Below are 20,765 nucleotides of genomic sequence, written 5' to 3' on the forward strand. Positions count from 1 at the left end.
CTTAGGGGAGTTTGGATAACTGGTCAGAAAAAAAAAAAAAAAAAAAGGAAGAGGACCCTAACGTTATCTGTTACTTGGTGCTACCATTTTGGTAGTCAAGATTGACTGAAAAGCTTCCATTTCACTGTGTCCATCAAGCAAAGTGCAAAGGAATGTCCTCCAAATCTAAACATCTGAGATAAAGCAACCATCTGTGAGTCCACACAAAAACTGAGCTGGGGCCCGGGCAGTGAGGAGGTGGGGGGATGGAGGGGCTAAAGTATCTTTAAGCACATTTTGTCTAACTTATCTTGTTAAATATTTATACATAACTGCATAACCTAACAACCTTGGCCAAGCTTGGAAGAGATAATAGATACAGGACAAACCAAAGATCCCCAAAGTGTAAACACAAAGAAAAAAATACCAAGGAATACTCCAACTGGAATACACTCTCTAACCTGTAGTCAAATTTGAAACTAGGACACTAAAATCCTACAAATGAAACAATGTCCTGAAACGTGATAACTTCATCAGGGAAAAGCAGGCTACAATTTGGTTAGCCTACAAGGTAGGTGTCAGTTCTACCCCACAGTAGCAGTCTTTCAAAGGGGCTCCCTTATCTTTAGAAAAAGGAAAGGCATTTAGTGTAAGAAAAGAGATTTCTAAGAACAGAGATGCAATTTGCATTCATTGAGAATTATGACAAAGTGGGAGAGAATGTAAACTACATTGCAAGGATCTGAGGTATTCAAGTCAGATATATTTAGCCTTGTCCTATCTGTACAAAAAGCCTTTTAAATACTCAGAGTTCTTAGAAAGTGGAATGTAAATGCATCAGTGCATATTTTAGACCTCTTCATTTCCAAACTAAGGAATTGAATTTCACAATATCCCAAGAGAAGTAACCAGGTACCCAAATATGTGGGCAGAAATGCAAAGCCTGTTTTCTCTCCAGGATCACTGAGGGCAAGCAGATGTGGAGAAGGCAGAGGAAGATGGGGGAAGAGAGGGGAGAAAAGGAAATCAGGACCTATAAGAAAAGGAAACACAACTTAAAATAGAGAGGAAAATATCAAACATTCCACTCATCTATTTTTTTTAAGAGAACAAGAAACACAAAAGCATTCAATAAATATAACAAACCATAAAACACCTTCTGTTCTAAACTATAACCACTTGAGAGAGTGTGAGGGTGGAAAAGAGGAAGGCGAAACGAGAAGACGTGGGGAGCAGTCCAACAGACTGATGAAGGGAGGACCCTTGGGAGCTCTGGAGGTATCCTGATCCCCCAAAAGGGCCATGATGATTGTGCACAGAACACCCACTCGGAATGGGGGTCAGAGTAACTTGGGCTACTTCTTATCACTACTCTATGAAATGCTGATGAGCTTTTGGGGAATCTTCCCAAAATTGTTAGTTGGTAAAACATCTCATGGCCACTAGGACCTAACTTGAAAATAAAACTGAATATTGTTGAGGGGTGGGGGAAGACGCCAAATGATTGAATAAATGTTGGTTCCAACATCACCTTCAGGCTTTGTGAATGAGGCAACCTTACCCTCTCAAAGAACAAAAAGGCAATCTGACAGCTTTTGAAGGCCAAAAGAACCTTCAGGCAATGTTATTAAATTGACCCACAGTACTGAAGTTTCAAAGGCAAGAAATGACTTGGGTTTTCGAAATTAACACTTGTATAAAACCTTCAGAATTCCATGGGGGAAAATAAACCTTTATTTCAGAAACAGACTTTGAAGTTTGAAAACAAAGCAGAAAATCTGTTTCTGAAAACAGAAGGGACTATTTGAAACACTCAGCACAGTTCTCCCATGGCTCTTTGAAACTCCTCCTGAGCTCCACTCTGACTTCTGGGGGTGGCCAGAGAAGACACACCTCAGAACGGCCAGCAAAAGAGGATGTGGGAAACCATTAGTTCCCTAGGGTAAGAGCAAAATGATCTCAAGACGTATGTGCCTCTGGCCACATTAAATTAAGCCAAGGCCTAGACTAGAGGTTCTATCCATCTAGGGGAGCGCAGACTGTTTTTCAAACTAGTCACGAAGTTATTAGCAAATGAGCAAAGATCCCGTAGGCTCTCTCTAGCCCACCCATTCTCACTTTCTTGTGCTCCTTCCTTCTCTCCCTCTCCCTCTCCCCCCAACACTCTCTGAATCTCTCTCTCTCCTTCCCCCTCCTCCCACCCTCCCTTCCTCCCCGACCCCACCCATCCACATCAATGAATAAACAGCTGAAGCACAGCACAAACTTGAGAAATCAAAAGAACAATGATCTATTATATGCAAGACCCTCTCTTAAGTATGCAAGGTTCTTACCCTCAAGGAGTTTACATTTGCCTACAAATCACCTGGGGAATGCTGTTAAAAAACACAAATTCGGATTCAGTAGATCTGGATGGCACCAGAGATTCTGCTTTTTTTTTTTTTGTGCCGAAACCCCAGATTGAACCAAGGTTCTGCATTTCTTATAAGCTCCCAGATGCTGCTGACGCTGCTGGCCCATGGGCCACACTTTAACGAGCAAGGCTCCAGTAAGAAGAAAAAAATACATAAATCATTACAAGAGCAAAGGAGAACCAAGGCCATGGGAGAAGTTCACTGATAGCAGGGTTCAAAGGGAGAAAGGATCACAGCTAGTCATGGGGAAACATGAAGTGATTCATGAAGAAGGTGACATTGCACTGACACCTTGAAAAATGGGTAAGACGGCAGCAGGCACTGATGAGAGGAAGACAGTCAGGTGGTCTGTAAGCAGAGGCTTGGAGACAGACAACCACAGGGTCCCTTCAGCAGTGAGTTGCCAGCCTGTTATGCTTAAATAGAGGGCACACATGTCAACAGGATAAGAGTGAGAGGCATGATGGAGGGAGACTCGCAGGACTTAGCCATTTAATTTGGATGTGAGATGTGTACAAAGAAAAGTCAAAGATGATTTCAAGGTTTCAAGTTGGGTCCCAAGCAGAGATGCTATCACCAGAAATACAGAATGTTGGAGAGAGGCCGGTTTGTGCAGATAGGAAGAGAAAATGATGGACTAATTTTCTACTGTGTTGAAAGTGAAGCACTGGCAGAACTTCTGGATGGAGATATCTAGCAGGAAACTGGGAAATACTGAACTGGGCAGCGAGGAAGAGGTCAGGCTGGAAAGAGATGGAGGAGTCATTCAAGCGGCGAAGATAATGAAGTCATGGGAATGGTTGTGGGAATGAACAAAGAGAGAACAGAAAGGGCAAAGGACAAACGCGACTGGAACACTTGCATCTAATAAAGGGTGGGAGGAAGAGCGTAAACAAGCAAAGAAAGCGTCAGCTTTACAAGTAGGAGGGGAACCCAGCGTGTACAATATCCCCAAAGTCAAAGGAGTGTGGGAATTTAAGTCAAAGACTTTATATCCAGACCATATTCCTTCCCCTCATAATCCAATGTGTACACTGGAATGAGCATGAGCTATGGCGTGAGACAAATCTGGATGTATAATAAATCCTGGCTCCACCACTTACACAACCTTTGCGAAAGTAAACCTTTCTGGGCCTCAATTTCTTCCTCTGTAAAACGGACATGACATCACCTACCTTTCAGCTTTGCTGTGTAGATTACATGAGAGGTTAAATATAAAACAACTGACACACAGTAGGCACTCAGTAAATTGTAGTTTTCATGCTCTTCACTTGTGGCCCTTCCAAACTATTCCATCAACCTAAAAGTAGCCTCAAAAAATCTACCTAAGAACAAGGAGTTTCAAGCTTACGTTGAATGAAAATAGATACCCTGATGAAGGTAAACTCATGAACAGGGAAATTAAAGAAACCATTCTGCCAGAGAAACAGAAAATTATACAAGCCTCTCCCCCCACCAAGCAAAAAAAAAAATCACATCCCCATAGACACTTAAGAAAAGATCAGCCCAATTACACAAGTATTCCTAGGATTTGCTTGGAACCACATGTTTCAAAGGCTAGCCAGCATGGCCCAGTCTGAAATGGAATAGAGACCAGAGCTCCAAAGCTACACAGTATTACAGCTTTCTTTCTCCAAAGGGGGAGAGCCAGAGGGGCCTACATGTTGGAACCAAGCCGATCTGTGGAACTCAGAACCTGCAGACACTTTATGAGTGGCTGCACTGTTTGCACATAAGATATATAAAAACAAGGCTTTCCAGACATAAATGTAATGTATGATTGTGAAAGACCACCCACTGCTAAGAGTAACAACGACTTTCAAACAGTTTAAATGACACACATAATTATTAATTATTGCTATCAAAAATAATAGAAATCTGGTCCATTGAGTCTAATGTATTTTTCTACACAGAAGTATGTGTGCGGGGTGTGTGTGTGTGTGTGTGTGTGTGTGTGTTGGAGTACATTATCTTATTTGCAAAGTCTTGGACTATGACAACATATACTCATACTTTTAATCAAAAGAGTTCTTAAAGTCTTTGGCAGTTTTTAAAAAAACTCACCAGATGTTGGCAAAACACATTTTAAGACATGTCACATGCAAAAGCCTGGAAAATATCATCCACACCCATGACTTCCAACTTGAGTCTATATGTCGATGAGTCCCAACTATGCTTCTCCTGAAGTCCAGAAGAGTATATACACTCTTTCCCAGTGATCTCATCTATCCCCAGTTTTCAATTACCATCTACATGCTGACAATGTCCAAATATGCTATCTCCAGCCCTGACTGCTCTCTCTTCTATTATCCAACACACAACCTCAACTACCTACCAGACATTTCTGCCTCAGTGATCAAAGGACCCCTCAAACTCAACCTGTTCAAAATCAAACTCGTTATTTCACCCCTCAAAAATATGTTCCTCCTGTGTTTCACTCATTTATTCAACAAATATTTACCGAGCACCTATTATCTGCTGTAGCCTCACCACCCCGCAAAACTAGAAGTTCTAGACTCTCCCTTCGGTCCTCATAACCAGTCACCAAGTCATGTCTACTCTACTTCCTCTATTCTCTCAACTTTATCTTTTATTCTCCTAGTTACTGCCCTGGCTTTTCACCTGCATTATTAAAACTCCCTGCCACCACTCACTCCCCAGTTACCCTCCATACTAAATAGCATTTCCTCTTCTTAAAATGTTTTCATGGCTCCTCATCATCCTTGGATACAGTCCAACAAAGCTCCTCAGCATATCCTACCTACTTTTCTTTTTCATCTTTCCTCTACTTTCCCCACTTCTGTACTCCAAACAATCCAAACTATTCCAATACAACAAATATGTCATTCTGTCTCTTAAATCTGTACCTTTGCACATACCGTACAGGACAGCCCACTTAAGGCAACTAGGCACCCTCTTCCATAGCTCAGCAGCACCCAGATCCCCACTGGGCACCCAGCTCATCATGCTGCCTTGACATCCATGGTTTTCCTTACTGGGTCCCTCCCTAAGCAATGGTTTTATCTTATTCATCAGCTCAGTACCTGGCATAGAATCAGTGCTCAATAAATGCTGGTTGAAGTAAAGAATGAATGGAAAACTTTTAAATATTTATGCAGAGATAGCATATAAAGTTCATTATTAGTAGGTTCATTTTCTGACAATTTCCATGTGTTTTCCAAAACAGTTAAATGTGGTTCCCCAATAAAATCAATCCATGAAACCTAACTTGAAGTGCCTCTTGGGTCACAGTCTCATTTCTGTGGAGCTCAACACGCAAGCCAGCCAGCACTAGAAGTAGTTCTCCAAAATGAACCAAATTCACAGTATGGGTTAACCATCACTACTTTAACAAGGATCACATCTCTGTACTTAGGGAAATGATGGAACTTTATAAATGAGCAGTAGCTCTATGATATCAGTGGCAATTAGCTCTGCAACAATTTGGGGCCAATCCAACTGAAAGTGGTTTACTCAAGCTCTGAAAAGCTGTACCCCCCAGTTCTTCCCAGTGTAGGTTAGGCTTATTCTCTAGATTATTAAGGGGGTACAGTTGTAGGGATATTTTACATGTGTGTATGTACGAGTATACAAATATGTGTGTGTGTGTGTGTGGAACCAAGCAGATCTGTGGCACTCAGAACCTGCGGACACTTTGAGTGGTTGCATTGTTTGTACATAAGATATATAAAAGCAAAGCTTTCATGACACAAATGTAAGGTATGATTGTGAAAGACCACCCACTGCTAAGAGTAGCAATTCACAACTTTCAAACAGTTTAAATAGCACATAATTACTAATTGTTGCTATCAAAGTAATAGAAATATATATTTATACATATGTATAATCTATGAATATATATGTAAAACATATGCAAATACCACATTTAGATAAAGCTGCAGCTAAAATCTCTCTCTACTTGTCACTTCCTCCTCAAACTTTAGTTTTGAAAGAGGGGCAACAAGGCTCCCAGGGCCACAGAGAATAGAGAAATATGCTTCAACTTCACCACCCCCCTTCCTCAGTCTCTGCTGCAGATCAGTTTAGAAAATGATGCATTCAGAGAATCAGTCATTCTCTATCTAGGTATATGCCATCCTAGGACCTCATGTGACAGTGATCAAGTCCTCTAGAATATGTCTTTAGGTATTTATTCTTACAGTCATTCCAACCTTTAATAATAACTCTGTACAAGGCACTCTACTCGCCACTCTAGAGGATACCAAGACAATCAAACATGGCTCCTACATTCAATGAGCATAGGGTCTGTCAGAGGCTATGAATAAACTATGGACTTCAAAAAACACGGATACTAAGTAAGAAGTACAAATACAGTAATTCTGGGAACCGAATGCAATTAGGGCATATCTCTGTATTATCTCTGCACACATGATAATTTCCATGTTCAAATGTTTTCCAATCCTTTCAGTCTGTTATGTGCCAGTTAACTTTCTGATATATACCAGAATGAGGGCTCTTAATCTACTCCCTGTATCTATCACCCTAACTCTTCCTCTCTTCACCATGTTTCCCTCAGCTTCAATCATCCAAACCAAAATTTGACAAAGAGCAATGGAGAATCCCAGGATGCCATAATACATACTGGAAGTATGTATTATGCAGAGTGTGGGAGAGAGGGAACAGAACCATAATTAAGAAGGAAACTATGCAAATAGAATTCTAACATTATTTTTAAATGATCATCATTTCTTTCTCTTTTCCCCTCTTTCCTACTTGGACCTGTATCTGAAAGAACTCCCGATGGGTCATCGCTAGCCAATTTTGAAAGTATGCCCTAATGCATACAGAAATTAAGAGGACTCTCATGAGGCCCTTTAGACTGCTCCAATAAAATTCCCATGGCTGAAAACCACTTTGGATTATGTCCTTTTAGATGTACATTTATGAAGTTTGATGTTATAGGTAAGAAACACCAAACACTGAGGAGAAACTTATATACATTTAGTGTATGTTTCTGTAACTGAAACCAGTTGCATTATTTTCACACTAAATACCACAGATCTGTAAAGTGAAAATAAATATATGCATTTATGTATACGTAAATATATTTATTTTTAAACTACTTAAAATAGCCTTGTAAACAAGCACAAGCTACTTACCTCTTGTAAGACTTGGCTAGTCTACTTTTATAGTACAATCAAATGAATTAAGTCATATAGTACAGCCAAATGAATTAAGTCAATGTCCTTTATCACTTACCCATAGACAACAAATGGATTTTTGACCTGAAAAAGTAGTTACTTTTTTAGAAACCTTAGTATATTGGTAAAAAGGAATCAACTACTTAAATATTGGTTTTATGGAAATTTTATGGTTACAATACATTTATAATTCCATTCATTCATTTAGCCTACAAATATTTATGGGGTACCTATTATTTCTACTATGCACTATGCTAGACACTGAGGATACAAAGATATATAAAATACAGCCCCTATAACCTTGAGGAGATCACAGTCTAGTAGGGAGATACAGATAATTACAAACACGTACCTTAAAGATACCATAATCAGGATTTCTAATTTTCCAGTAATAAACTTATATTCAAAAGGCAGAGTCAAAAGGCCAATTAAAATTCTACTCTAAAATTTTGCTGAATTTATAAGAAATAAATGCATGCTTCATTGTGGAAATTTTGAAAAATACAGAATACTCTCAAAATCATCACTTCTGAGAAATGTACATCTTCCAACTTTCAGGTGAATGGTTGGAATACAGTGGGTGGAAGTTTCATTTATAATGGCTTTAACTTCTCTGTCCCTTTTTACTGCCACTTTCACTTGTATTTTATCTCTCTTCCTATCAATTATTTATCAATATAAGCCTATTAAATATACTTCAAAGAGCTTAGTAGATTTACTAATCTAGCATATAAATACAAGTTCAGCTACTAGGCATAATTAACTGTTCAGAACACTAGCAATGCATTTTGGTCCTAACACTGACTCCTTTTTCCTCATGAGAAAAAATACAAAGTCTCAAATAAGGCTTTATGTAGCTACACACATAGAGAGGCAAAAGTGAAAGTGCCTTCCTTGTTAATCAATGTGGATTCATTTTTGTTTAAAAATAGCAAACAAGTATTTCTAATAATTAGCACTTGGATAATTAATATTTAATTGGCCTAATTCGAAGAAGAGAACTAATACTTTACTTTGTACATTCAACAAGGTATTCAAGTGAGACTATAACGTCCCAGTGAACATTTTCCCCTCACACACAGCGTTTCAAAATGCACATTTTCTCTGCTGATATGCTCACCTTCGCGTTGCTTTGTGAATCGCAGTCTTCCTGCCATTACGTTTCAGAAGGTAAATTCCCATTACTTTATGCTGTCTCTAAAGCCAGTCTGGGGCCCATGACTTGGACTCTATTTTCTGATGCTCATTTCTTAATGGAGTGCTGGGGATCCTGTTTCAAGCCTGACAATTTGCTAAATATGGGCAGATGAGTGGGGGATTTTTCTGCCCACACTTTCCATTAGACCCTAGATTACCAAAAACATCAAACCTGCTTAGAAGCTAGCTAGGGCTGAAGAGATGCTGGTTCCTGGTATAGTCTCTGGAATTGAGCCTGTGCACAAATTCTGATCCCAGGTTACAGAAACCTGTGAGGTACATCAACAGGTCCATGCATGTGTCACAGCTCAACTCCCAAATATGGTAATGTCAACATTAGTGAGAAAGGTCTAGCTGACATTAAATCAAAGAGACTTTGATTTAAGAGATGTCTTACAATTTATGTGCTATAATAATTGTTGATCTTTAATGATACTAAGCCAGTCATAACAATGTTGCTACTTTCAATTTGTTCTCTGGGTACTCAACATTAATAAACCCTGCCTGATGGTAAGAGACGCCAGCTAACTGAGGTAAGCCTGAACCAGTCTCCAGTCAAAATATATGCAGCTTGAAAAGTTTGTCCACATACCCCAATAATGTCTCATAAAAATTTGGACTTAGACTTTTAAAATAAGTAAGATGACATACAGCTTAAGAAAGTATTTGAGAGTTTCATAGAAGAATACATAACGATCTAGAAATTCTATTATCAATTATTTACTAAATGCTCTACGGTACTCTTAGCATTGTGCTCAACACTGCATCAAATACAGTGCTTTCCCTTTAAGGAGCTTATAATCTAAAACATACAAATAGCCATATGCAGAAAAAAAGCGAGAGATCAGAGTAAAAGGAAGCATTCACAAAAATGTACAAATTCAGCATGCCAGAACTTTTCAGTTGAGCAATATGATCCCCAGTGAAATTCTTTCCAAATGATGTATCGTGTGCACAAGTTATAAGTGATTATCTTCAATTTTCTTAGAAATGAGTAATAAGATACCTCTTAAGAACCATGCTTTTGTATATGCATCAAACACTACAGTTGGCGTGGTCCTATTGATAGCTGCCATTTAAGGAGAACGTATTTTCTGTCTTGTCTCGCATCAGACAAATCCAGACCTCTTTTCTCCCAGGTTGGTAATAAGCAGCCTTTTTCTAGGCTACAGTGAACAGCAAACATTGCAACTCTAAAGATGGAAGAATGCTCAGCAGAATGCTCAAAAATATTGCATCAAAATATTGGATACAACCTACCAGCCCATAAGAAAAAAAAAAAACACATTGCAAAACTGACACCATCTGTGTCATCTAGCATCCATCAAAATCCTCTTATGCTTGTATTTCCTAATGCTTACAAACAGAATTTGCTCCAAGAATTAAGAAAACTTTTTAAGATGGCGGCCCTATTAAGCGACCTCTTCCTATCTCCCACTTCATCTCGTCAGTTCTTTTCCCTTGCCCAGGCTGGCTATTGTGACCATTTCAGCCAATTTCCTGGAGGTATTTTCTAGCCCTTTTCACCCTATTTAATCCCACAAGTTTCCTGAGAAGCCTGTTTACTTGTATGCTCCCCCACTAGACTGTGAGCGCCTTGACAAAAGGGACTATGTCTTACTCCTCTCGACACCCCCAAAACCCAACACACAGCCTGCCAAGCAGCAGGCAGTCTGAGACTCCTTTCAGGCCAAGGCGCTCCACCGACCATCAGCCTTCTCCTCAATCAGATCGATGCTTCCCGTTGAGAACATCTCGTTACCAATCACCAGGATTAGCGCAAGAAATATATTCAGACCACATTTGAGAGAGTTCTCTAAACTATTCCAAGTTAGCACATGGTGATACAACTTTTTCAAAGTTTGAACAAATCACCTGCTCACTCAACTGTCTAGGGCAATCTCAGAGGAGAGAAACCCCTCCCACACCTCACTCTTCTCTCTCCCGACTTTAGGACCGCTAACTGCTTCCAACTAATTGGGGAACTACAGCTGGCAACCCGGAGGAGGTTGCTAGTTCTCATACTCTAAAGCAACAACAACGAATACCAAACTCTCTTTTCGAGAACGTTGATTTTTATTTTTATGTTGTTTCATCCATTTGAGAAACTCCAAGTCAATTTTGGCTCTTCAAGGCTGCCTTTTACCCATTCGGGCATTTGGCCTCCTGGATTGGTTCTTGCACTTTCCAAGGCCCTCTAAGGCAAGACTCCTCAGTCTTTGGGGAGTTGCAACACTACCACGGTTTGTTTGATTTTCTCATTCCCATCCGGTCCCCTTCACCACCACCCCGACAAAAGTGGTGTATGGCATTCATAAAGTGAATTACACTTGATTTTTGTTTAGAGGAATTTTTTTTCAGACTTCTGTAACATTCCCTTGAGACAATTGGAAACATCATTGTCTGATTACTAGCTCACTTTCCTTGCCTAAAATTGTATCCATTCTTGATTGCGCCTGTGGGTAGGTTAAGCAAAACAAAATAAACATCTAGACTTATGAGCTCATTGGCTTTTTTCTGAATTTTTCTAAATTAAATAAGGGCAAAAGAGCTGCACTGAAAGTCAGTTATATGGATTTTTCTGCCAAATGCTAACTCTGTGTGCCTGGTTTCCATCTGTGGTGCTTTCCAAGTTACAAATCCTTAGGAAAAAAAAAAGAGTGGGGTACGAAAAGATCTATGGATTTGGGGGACATGCTATTTAGCATTGCTATCCTGTGCCTTTGAACACTAAAAGAAATGGGAACATGAGATCGTAAGGCTTTAGATCAGCTTTGTGGAAGTCTAGTGTAGTCCTTCAGCACCAGTGATTTATTTTTTAGGCCGGCTGATTTCAAATGCCATTTAGTCTCATCCATATTAGCATAAGAAATGTACCTTATCCACTCTAACCCAATTCTGCTAATGGCCTAAGTTAACAGTCAATCCCATGCTCCCCCTAAGTGAGACAAGACATTCTTGAGGATTTCTCCTTACTGTGACCAAATCTCATTTTATCTGGGACAAAGAAAGCTTTAATGCAGTTAATACAGTGGAGCGGGAGAACTGAACACGGCTTAAAATATAGATGGGGAAAAAAAAGTCAAGCGGTCATCATGATGGTTCATAACTATCAAATAATTTGCAGCGCTCTTTCAATTTCCAACCACTGAACGACAGCAGCAAATCACACATTTATTCACTTTGAAATTATGCACTTGCCATTGTATTCAGTCGGCCATTATCATCTCTTCTCTGAAATACTGATGAGCTCTTTCCACACACGGACATTAGGATTTTTACCATGCTTTCCATATCTACAGTGACCATATTTGCCCAACTAAAATTCAGGACACATGGTTTCATGCCAGGACAGAGCATTGGAAATCTGCACCATCCCAGAAAATCCAGGCTATATGGTAGCTGTGTGGGTATCGCCATATTTGAAATTTGGCTTTGCTCCAGAGTGAGTCAGAACAGTGCCTGCCACGTAGAAGGTGCTCAACAGGGCATATGTTTGTTAAACAGAAGTGAAGTAGGGAATGTTGGGTTTATACGGTAAAGACCCTTGGAAAGGGATTTTTCCTATAAAGTTTGGGAAATACTTGAGGAAAATGAAAAATCTCCATTACGAGTCCCTGCTCTCTGTATGTAACATGGCCATCCTTAGGCCAGGAGTAAGGGAGCTTGGAAGGAGGGAGCCCAGGCCAAATCTCATACACACAGTGTGTGGGCCCTCCCAATACTTTTATACAGATGCTGCAAAGAGGCAGGCAGCCAGAGAGCTGGGGGAGGGCAAGAGAGGGTGAGCTCCTGCTTGAGCCTGTGTAGAGGGGGGTTGCTAAATGAGTATCTGTGCATTCCCTCTGGTCTTTTTCCTCTTTTAAGCACAATCTTTACCCCTTGGCTTCAAACCCGCCCAACGTGGCCCCAGCTCCAACCCTGGATCCATTCATCTTGTGGGGGGCTCATCCTGTGAGGACCAATTTTTACATTACCAACAAAAGCATGTTCTCTGGCCTTACCAAGCTAATTACCAGGGCACTTCGAGGGGAGAGAGATTCGCCTGCTGTTGCAGCTCTGTGGAGCTGATTCATAGGTTGCCCCTTACAGCTCCTGCACACGCCCACGTGGTACGTTATTAACACTTAACAGAGGAAGAGGTAGTTCTACCCTTCCTTAGAGCTAAATCCTGCAAAGCAATATTTAACATATGCGCAAATGCATTTCAGTCACCAAAAAGGGTGACCAATTACCTTTGCAACTAAACAGCAGGCTCGCTCGGCTCTTTTCATCCACCTAAAGAAAAGGCTGAGGGCGCGCTGGCTGCCTAGGTAACCTCCCGCTAGTGAACGCTCGCCGGCAGCGCCCACAGGGCGCGCATCGCATTCACAACTTGGCCCAACCATCAGGCCCGCCTCCCTGACTTGTTGAGAGCCACGAGCCAAGTTTTGGCGAGGGCTGCTCCCCGATCCCTCGGAAACGCGGGACGCGCGCCTCGCTGGATGCCTGGGTGGCGAAGAGACACTGGAGGCCACAAACGTCTTACGGTTTGTGAATACAACCAGCCGTTTCTTAGAGCGCACCTCTGATAAATAAACCTGTTTGAAGCCGACTCTTCTTGCCTGCATTGCCAGTGTAGCAACTTGTCCTAATTGGATTCTAAGGCAGGCTTTTAGGACTCCAACCGTGGGACAGTCAATCACACAAGGCCATTAATATTCATCTGTTGACAGCGGCAGCGCTCAGGGAAGGTTAAAATATGCCCTTACAACACGACCTGATTGTGCAGAACAAAAGGCAAGCGTTCAGAAACTTTCCTCCACCTAAAATCATCTCCCCTTCAGGGTCCAGCCTGTCAAGAAGGCAGATGAGTTTGAGAAGGGGAGGAGTTAAATCATCTTTGGACTCCTGCTCCCCGGGCCAGCAGCCCGGTTTAGGAAACGATTTTGCCAGCCTAGAGAAGAGACGCTGTTTGGAAGGAAAAGGCTCAGCCCTCCTCATTTGGGGGACCCTCCTACCTACTCAAAAGTTTCCCTCCGTGTGTCTTTACCTGCCACTGCGGATTCGGAGATCTGTCCTCAACTTTGCCTGCACTTGGGCCCGCGAGCCTCGGGAACCCAGGCTGCGGAAAGGAGGGCGTGAGGGCAGGTTGGAGAAAGAATGGCCGGAGCCGCGGTCCAGCTGAGGCTGAAATTCTGGCACGTACGTGCGAGCGAGGGTGGCAAATTCCAGAGGCACCAGCTCGGATGTGGGGCGCCAGTTCGCCGAGGCGGGGAGAACCAGCTCCAGCCTTCCCGCCCTCCCCCCAAAAATGGGCGCTCGCTAGAAAGGCCATGCTCGCGGTTCCTCCCAGTCGCACCTTCGCTGACAGCCCAACGAGCTTGGGAGATGCGGACACGGCCCACATATACCCTTCTTCCCTTTCTCGGGAGACCTGGCCGGGCCCGGGCACGGCGACCACTCCCAGGTGCCCGGCCGCTGGGCTCACGATCGCGGCCCCGCGGGGCTAGCGCGCTCGGGTTACCTCCACCATGCGCCCCTTGGCTCACCGCCGGGCGCGGGGAACGCGCGAGGGACGACTCCTCACCTGGCACCGGGGTTTCTGGCACCCACTTGAGTCCGGGCTGCAGTCTTTGGAAGAAGGAGCGGACCTGGTGACAGGTGGCGTCCGGCGGCGGCGGCGGGGGCTGTGCCTGTCCCGGGCAGTCCAAGCTGAGCAGCATCGCCACCACCAAGCACGCGGTGCGCACGGGCCCTGCCATCCTGCTTCGCCGGGAGCGAGGAGAGAGCGGGAGAGTGGCAGCGGGGACGAGATTGGTCCCAGGACTCAGCAAGCCTGGCAGTGGCCCTAAGGAGCGGGAGACGTGCCGCTACCCAGCCGCTGCAAAAGTTTCCTCGCAGCTACCTGGGCGCTGGGCGAGGGCGGGAACGGCTCGGCGGCTCGGGGCGGGGCGGGGTTGACCGGGTTGGGGCGGGGCGAGGAGGGACCGGGTGGGGCGGGGCGAGGCGAACTGCGCGGCCGGGGGGCGGCGGCGGCCGCGCGGCGAGGCTGCGGGCGCGGGGCTGCGAGGACTGCTGGGGCACCGCGGCGCGGGGACCGGGCAGGAGCGGCGCGAGAGGAGGACGCGGAGCGCGTGCGGTGGCTCCTGGCCCCGCAGCCCAGCTGCCGGCTCGCCGCCGCTCTACACAGAGAGCTCTGGCATAACTACTGCAGAGGGGCTGCAGGCTCGGGCGCGCTGATTGGCTTCCCAGCAGCCGTCCCCTCTGACTGGCTCTGGGAGAAGTTCCCCAGCCTCACTCCTCCTTCCCGCCGCTCATTGGCCTACAGCCGAGAGGGCTTTTCCCTTTAGGATTTTTGCAACCTCTCCATCCTTCCTTGGGGGTGCGTGGGGGTCCCTGGCTTAGGTATCCCTCCTCCCAGCCCGGTCCAGCTCGTCTCTGGCCACCAGAGCCTCGCAAGAGGTCTTCCTCCTCCGCACAAAATCCACCTCCTCTTCCTGTTCTCTGAGGAGCTTCCCTCGAACCGTTTTCCCAACGCAGCTCTGGCCGGGTTCGGAAACCCACCCCACAAATAGTCACATTCAGGGGCAGCTGGGGACCGCTGGCAGAGAGGGGCAGGAGGTTCACAGCCTGCCTCATCTTTGAATACTGTACCTAAAAAGTCTGACAGCCCGTGGGGCTTACTAGATTTAATTTAATAGAACCACGCAGTCAGAGAAGGCACCTGATCCCAGGATGAAATCTGTCTCCTGTAACGTAGCCCCTGGTGACCTTTCATGAAGCAAAGCATAACTGGTGACAACAAGATAACCTGGGGCTTGAAGTCAGCCTAACTCATTAGAAAATCGTTTCACACAGCAAATTCATTGAGCCAGAGCTAGCCTGCTTGAGAGGTCTCCAAGACCCAAATCCCTACCTCTCCTGTTTAAATTTCATCATTTGAAATCCAGTTCTTTGAAAATCAGATACCTCTCAGAGGAGGAATGTATTTGGTCATTACCCATATGCTCCTAAGTAGGGATCTTTAACTCCCAGGTCCTTTCTGGTGACTCCGCCACACACCTAAGCACAATGTCTGGCACATAGCAGGAACTCGATAAGTGTTTGTATAATGAAATGATTTAACACCTCAGTGTGAATTAGTTTATCATCTGATCGTGTTGTCTCTGATCTAGGTAAAAGCAGGTTTAGGTAAGAAAAGAAAAAGGAGAGCCTCCACCCCAGGAATTCTCCAACGAGTGCCAGCCAGGCCAGGGGGGAGACGTCGTGTGCCAGAACTTGTGGACTGAGAAGAGAGGCAAAGGAAAGATAGGTGGCCGAGGAGCTCATTCATTCATTCAGTAACAAATATTTGAATTGCTGCTACGTGCCAGACACTGTGAGATACAAACAGACAGTGGGATACAAAGATTAACCTGTGGTACCTGACCTCAAAGAGCTACAGGTCTTGTGGGAAAGACAACTAAACAGAAAAATGTTAACACAGCATGTGGTAAGTGCTAACATAGAGGCAAATGCAGAGTTCTAAGGGGGTGAGAGGGCAAGTCACAGAAACCTTCCCAGAGGAGGTGATGCCCTAAACTCAGGCTTGAAAGACCAGTAGGAGTTGAGGTGAGAAAAGAAGATGGGGGGAAGGGGGCCAAGGGAAAAGAAGCAGGACAAACAAAGATTCTGACAAGAGAGAGCCTGGCATGGCCCAGTGGGATGGTGGGAGGTGCAAGTAATGGTTTCAGGCTGGGGAGTTAGAAGAGCTACAGCAGCAGAGGTAAGCAAGGGTCAGATGATGCAGAGTCCCCAAAGCATGCAAAGGAGCCTGGGGAACCACTTAAGGAAACTCTAAGCAGACAGGTGACATGACCTTATTTGCCCTATGAAAAGATCTCTCCAGCAACATTGTGGAGAATGGCTTGGAGAAGGAAGAGGTTTGGAAGCAAGTTAAGAGGCTGTGAAAATAATCCAGACAAGAAATGATAAACTCCTGTGTCAGAGGAGACTTGGAAAGGGAAAAAACTACTGGAGATATTTAGGAGATAGAATTCAAAAGGCACCTAGTGGATCTGGGGGTTGGGAGAGAGAGATTCAAGGACGGAGGGCTCATTCATCCTTTTTTTTCAACAAACATTTGAGTGCAGCCTATGTATCTGGCATTCTTCTCCTACTTCATAATTTTGCCTGGGGCTAGGCCTGCGCCTGCATTGAACATTTGACAAATGACATATCCACTTTAAAAGAAACACCAATTAAGAGTCATAATTTGGCTGGTGAGTTTGATATGTTCCACCTGTGGAGCCCTGTGACCAAAGGGCAGATTGGAAGGCAAGCATTGATTGAATTTCATGACCTCGCAGAGGAAGACATGACCTCCCATAAATTCATGATCTTCCAGAGCTCATGCAACTAACTACAAAGGCAACAGTTGTTTTCAACTACTGGGTACTGAGTACCTTGAAAAGAGGGACTACGACTTCTTATTTTTAATATATACTTTTATATCTAATACACTTTGTATGAGCCAGAGCAGTGCTTCCCAAAGTGAATCCCTGGTGGTATGTGGGCCAGTGAAGTTTTTGGTTTTTTTAAAATAAATATTTGTTGTAATGTGGATCAGAAATGTATGTATATACATAGTAGTGCATCCAACCCATGACTTCATTAGGACAAAGCTAGGTAGACAGTACTGTGATAAGTTCACTTCAATAAAAATGTGAGCTGGCTTAAAAAAATATTAAACAGTATTGAGAATACGAGGATATAGCAAAACCTGTGCGGTGGTATGTGAAAGACAAGGATTTGGACTTAGGTCGTAAGCAAACTGACCCTGAGGTTTTGGCAAATATTTCTTTGGCCTTAAAGCTCTGCGCCGCCTCCAAGCAGCTACATGAGGGTTTTAAGCCGACCTAAGGTAGGAGTTAATTTAACTTTCTAGGCTTAAGGAGTGGTTGCATTTTTTTTAATAAGTGACTCTCAAAGACTTTCTAGCCTTCCAGCCCACAAGCTGTAACTCTAACAGTGGAATTTCAAGCACTGGAATAAGCACCGAAGAATAGGTTTTTGGTCAGGAAAGCCTGCAGGGGCACTATGGACAGCTGTCTATCGAGTGTGTGGAATTTTACTGACAAAATCCAGTTCCTTTACCAAAGCGTCAAATCTGTTCCTTTATATGCTATATACTGCTGAGATGGGTGACTATGAATTAAGGTTGGGTTTTCTCTTTCCCTTTCACGTAAACAACTGTCTTACTTTTCAAGGCTCCCTTCCTCATATTAGAAGTCAGGCCAATGACTCATCCTTATTCTTCAACTAGAAGAGACAAAGAGAAACAATCAGTCTAGAAACACAAAAGGATGTGCTGATTGAGCCGGTGTTCACTTTCTACAATTCATGGCTCTGTGCTTTCAGGCCCAGTTGGAAGCATTTAGATAACACCATTGGGCCCCATTTTCCTCTTTGGGCCTCAGAGGAAGGCTACCTAGCACAGCAGGCCCAGAAGAACTTTTCTTCACCTTTCGTTCCTCGTCTCCAGTTTGAAAGAATTCGAGAATTCCCAGCTGTAGCCAGCAGCTATTATCTTGCTGTATCTGGGAGGAGAGTCTGGTTCCATGGCTCCAAAAGCAGCATAAATCAAGGTTTCTGGGAGAGGGTTAAGAAAGGGTGTTCAACAGCTGCCGCCATGGGAGGGGCTCATACATAGCCCTGCACACGGCCACACACGCACACACGGTTTGTCTTGGGCCCGGTTCCCTTTAACGCCACAGGTGATGCTCTCCCCTCCCCAGCCCCCTGAGGTACACAGTATCCTCTCCTCCCCTTCACACCACCCTCAAAACCTGCTTTCTGAGAAGAAATTTTAAAACTCATCCGCTTACAGGGTATACGGTTGATAGGATACAATGGGGCTGCTCACCCAGGGGTAGGGGTATTTAAACAGGGATCAAAGCTTTAAACCGAAGGCACAGGGCTCTAAAAACTGTGGAATTCCAGGCATTTGCCAGTGGGAAGGGAGTGTTTAAACTGAGGGGCAATGAGGCCTTTTTAGGTACACCTGAAATCACATCATGTAGACAGTTGCTTATATGTTAGGCTGGCGCTGCTAACAGTCAACACCTCCCTAGCCACACCTCTGCACTCTGGCACACGGCCACTTTGTCTCCTTCTCTTGCAGTGTATGACTCCTTTGTGGGACAGAGGGGAGGGGAGGCGCCAGGCACACTGATCCCAATTCTCCCAAATGTATAAGCTATGATCAGAGAATGAATTATGGTCCTCTGGGAAAGAGTGTTCATTCATTCAATCCCGGCCAGCAGGCCAGTGCAATGTAAATGGTAACTTTGTAAGTTGAAAGACTTAAAGCCATTTTGAAAATTGCATAATAATCCCAGGTAGAATTTGGCTCTATGCGTATGGAAAATTAATAGGCCCGGCTGAGATGCTTGCATTATGAGTTGTGGATGGATAGCCTCTCCCCAGACCGGGACTATGCTTTGCCCTCTCTAAATCCACAAAATGTACTGAGGTTCTCATAAGTTAGAGTTCAAGACTTTGAAAAAAAACTATTGAGATTTTTATTTGTGGCATCATGTTGATTGCTGCAAATAAAAAATTATTCTATTCTGTCTGCGTTTGTATAAGGAATATTGATCTAGATTCCTAACATATTTCTTCATACCCCTAGTCCATTGAGTTTCGTTTTCTTTTTTTTTTTGATTGGGCAGATATACTATATGTCTATCTAACATTTTGTCTCTATTGCATAGGAGAGTCGGTTTTCTATTAAAATTTAAGGGGTTTGTAGTTTGGTGATCGAGAAGACGGTAGCTTTAAATCTAAAGGCTGGTGATGCCTGAGGCACAGCTTTATGTGCCACATGGCAATCCGCGAACACTTTGTTTTGCTTTGAATTATTGTGTCCCCCAAAATACAGTGGTTCAGGTAATGTAATATATTTATTTTGCTGTATGGTGTGTAGAATCTATAAGTAATTTTACTAAGCTCTTTCTGGGTCTTTATGCTCTGGAACCTGGGTCCCCAATAGGTCAATAGTTGGTCTCTAACCATTGACCTCTCACGTGTTTGCTTCCCTCAAGGTCCTCTCCCATCCCCACAGCTCCCTGGATTCCCAGCAACACATGGGAGGAAGTCAACAGCCAGCCACCGCCACAGACAGCAACTCATACTTTCAGCGGCCTCATCCATCCCACTTCCCAAGCCTCACCCACAGTCCTAAGTCCTGGGGAATTTCAACAGTAGCATCTCATATGAAAAGGCCATCCCCACCCTTACCCCTAACTCTATAGTTATTGTAAAGTCTATCCATTAGGAACTGTGTTCTTGAGAGGCAGTATGGTTGGGACCTGTAGCCGAAGGAGGGGAAGAGCAGTACCAGACCATTCCATACCTTACCAACCAAGCCCAGAGTCTGCTATACTTGTTGTACCAACACCTGGGGTGACCACTACATTTGCCACATTGGGTAGCAAATGTATGTTTACTTTTTTGTCTCTACCATGACTTGTGAGCTTTAGATGCGCAGGAGTTCATACTAATATCAGAAAATAAAAATAATATTAAGTAAAGTGATCCTTCACTACAGACTGTTTGAGAAGTATTATGCTAAGTATGTGCACGGTGCTTTGGCCCATGGTAGTCACTGAGTAAATGTTTTTAAATAAAGCCCTGATATGCTTTTCTTTACAAAAATAAATTCCTGCATTCCCTAATGATAGAGAGTTCCTATTAAAATCACAAGGCATAAAAACTTTCCAATAATAGGTAGCCGATTTGAGGATAAATGTCTAACTAAAAGATTTCTCCTACAAAAAGTATCCCACAGGGACACTCTTCTTCTGTGGCTCGCTCTTATTCAAGCAATACTCAGAAGTCAGTAAATATGGTTTGCATGAGATTCTGCATCTCAGTAGAACTTGGTGTAAATTACAGATTGGAGGTTGAACTCCACTACCTTCGTGTTTTATTTTCTCCATTATTTCCCCCCTAATTTATGTCATGTTTTCTGTTGTAAATGAAAGAGATG

The 20,765-nt window shown here is 43.7% G+C and overlaps 1 protein-coding gene across 1 annotated transcript in view; it reads right to left on the reverse strand.

Annotated features, from left to right (window-relative positions):
- Positions 1–14,661, reverse strand: part of GPC3 (glypican 3) — a 430,336-nt gene extending 415,675 nt beyond the window's left edge. The window contains exon 1 of the mRNA XM_057538135.1: positions 14,322–14,661. Within this exon, the coding sequence (XP_057394118.1) occupies positions 14,322–14,496 (175 nt within the window). The 5' untranslated portion in view covers positions 14,497–14,661. The remainder of the gene's footprint in view (positions 1–14,321) is intronic.
- Between the last annotated feature and the right edge of the window lie 6,104 nt (positions 14,662–20,765).

The sequence above is a fragment of the Balaenoptera acutorostrata genome, chromosome X (genome assembly GCF_949987535.1).
Source record: "Balaenoptera acutorostrata chromosome X, mBalAcu1.1, whole genome shotgun sequence".
NCBI lineage: Eukaryota > Metazoa > Chordata > Mammalia > Artiodactyla > Balaenopteridae > Balaenoptera > Balaenoptera acutorostrata.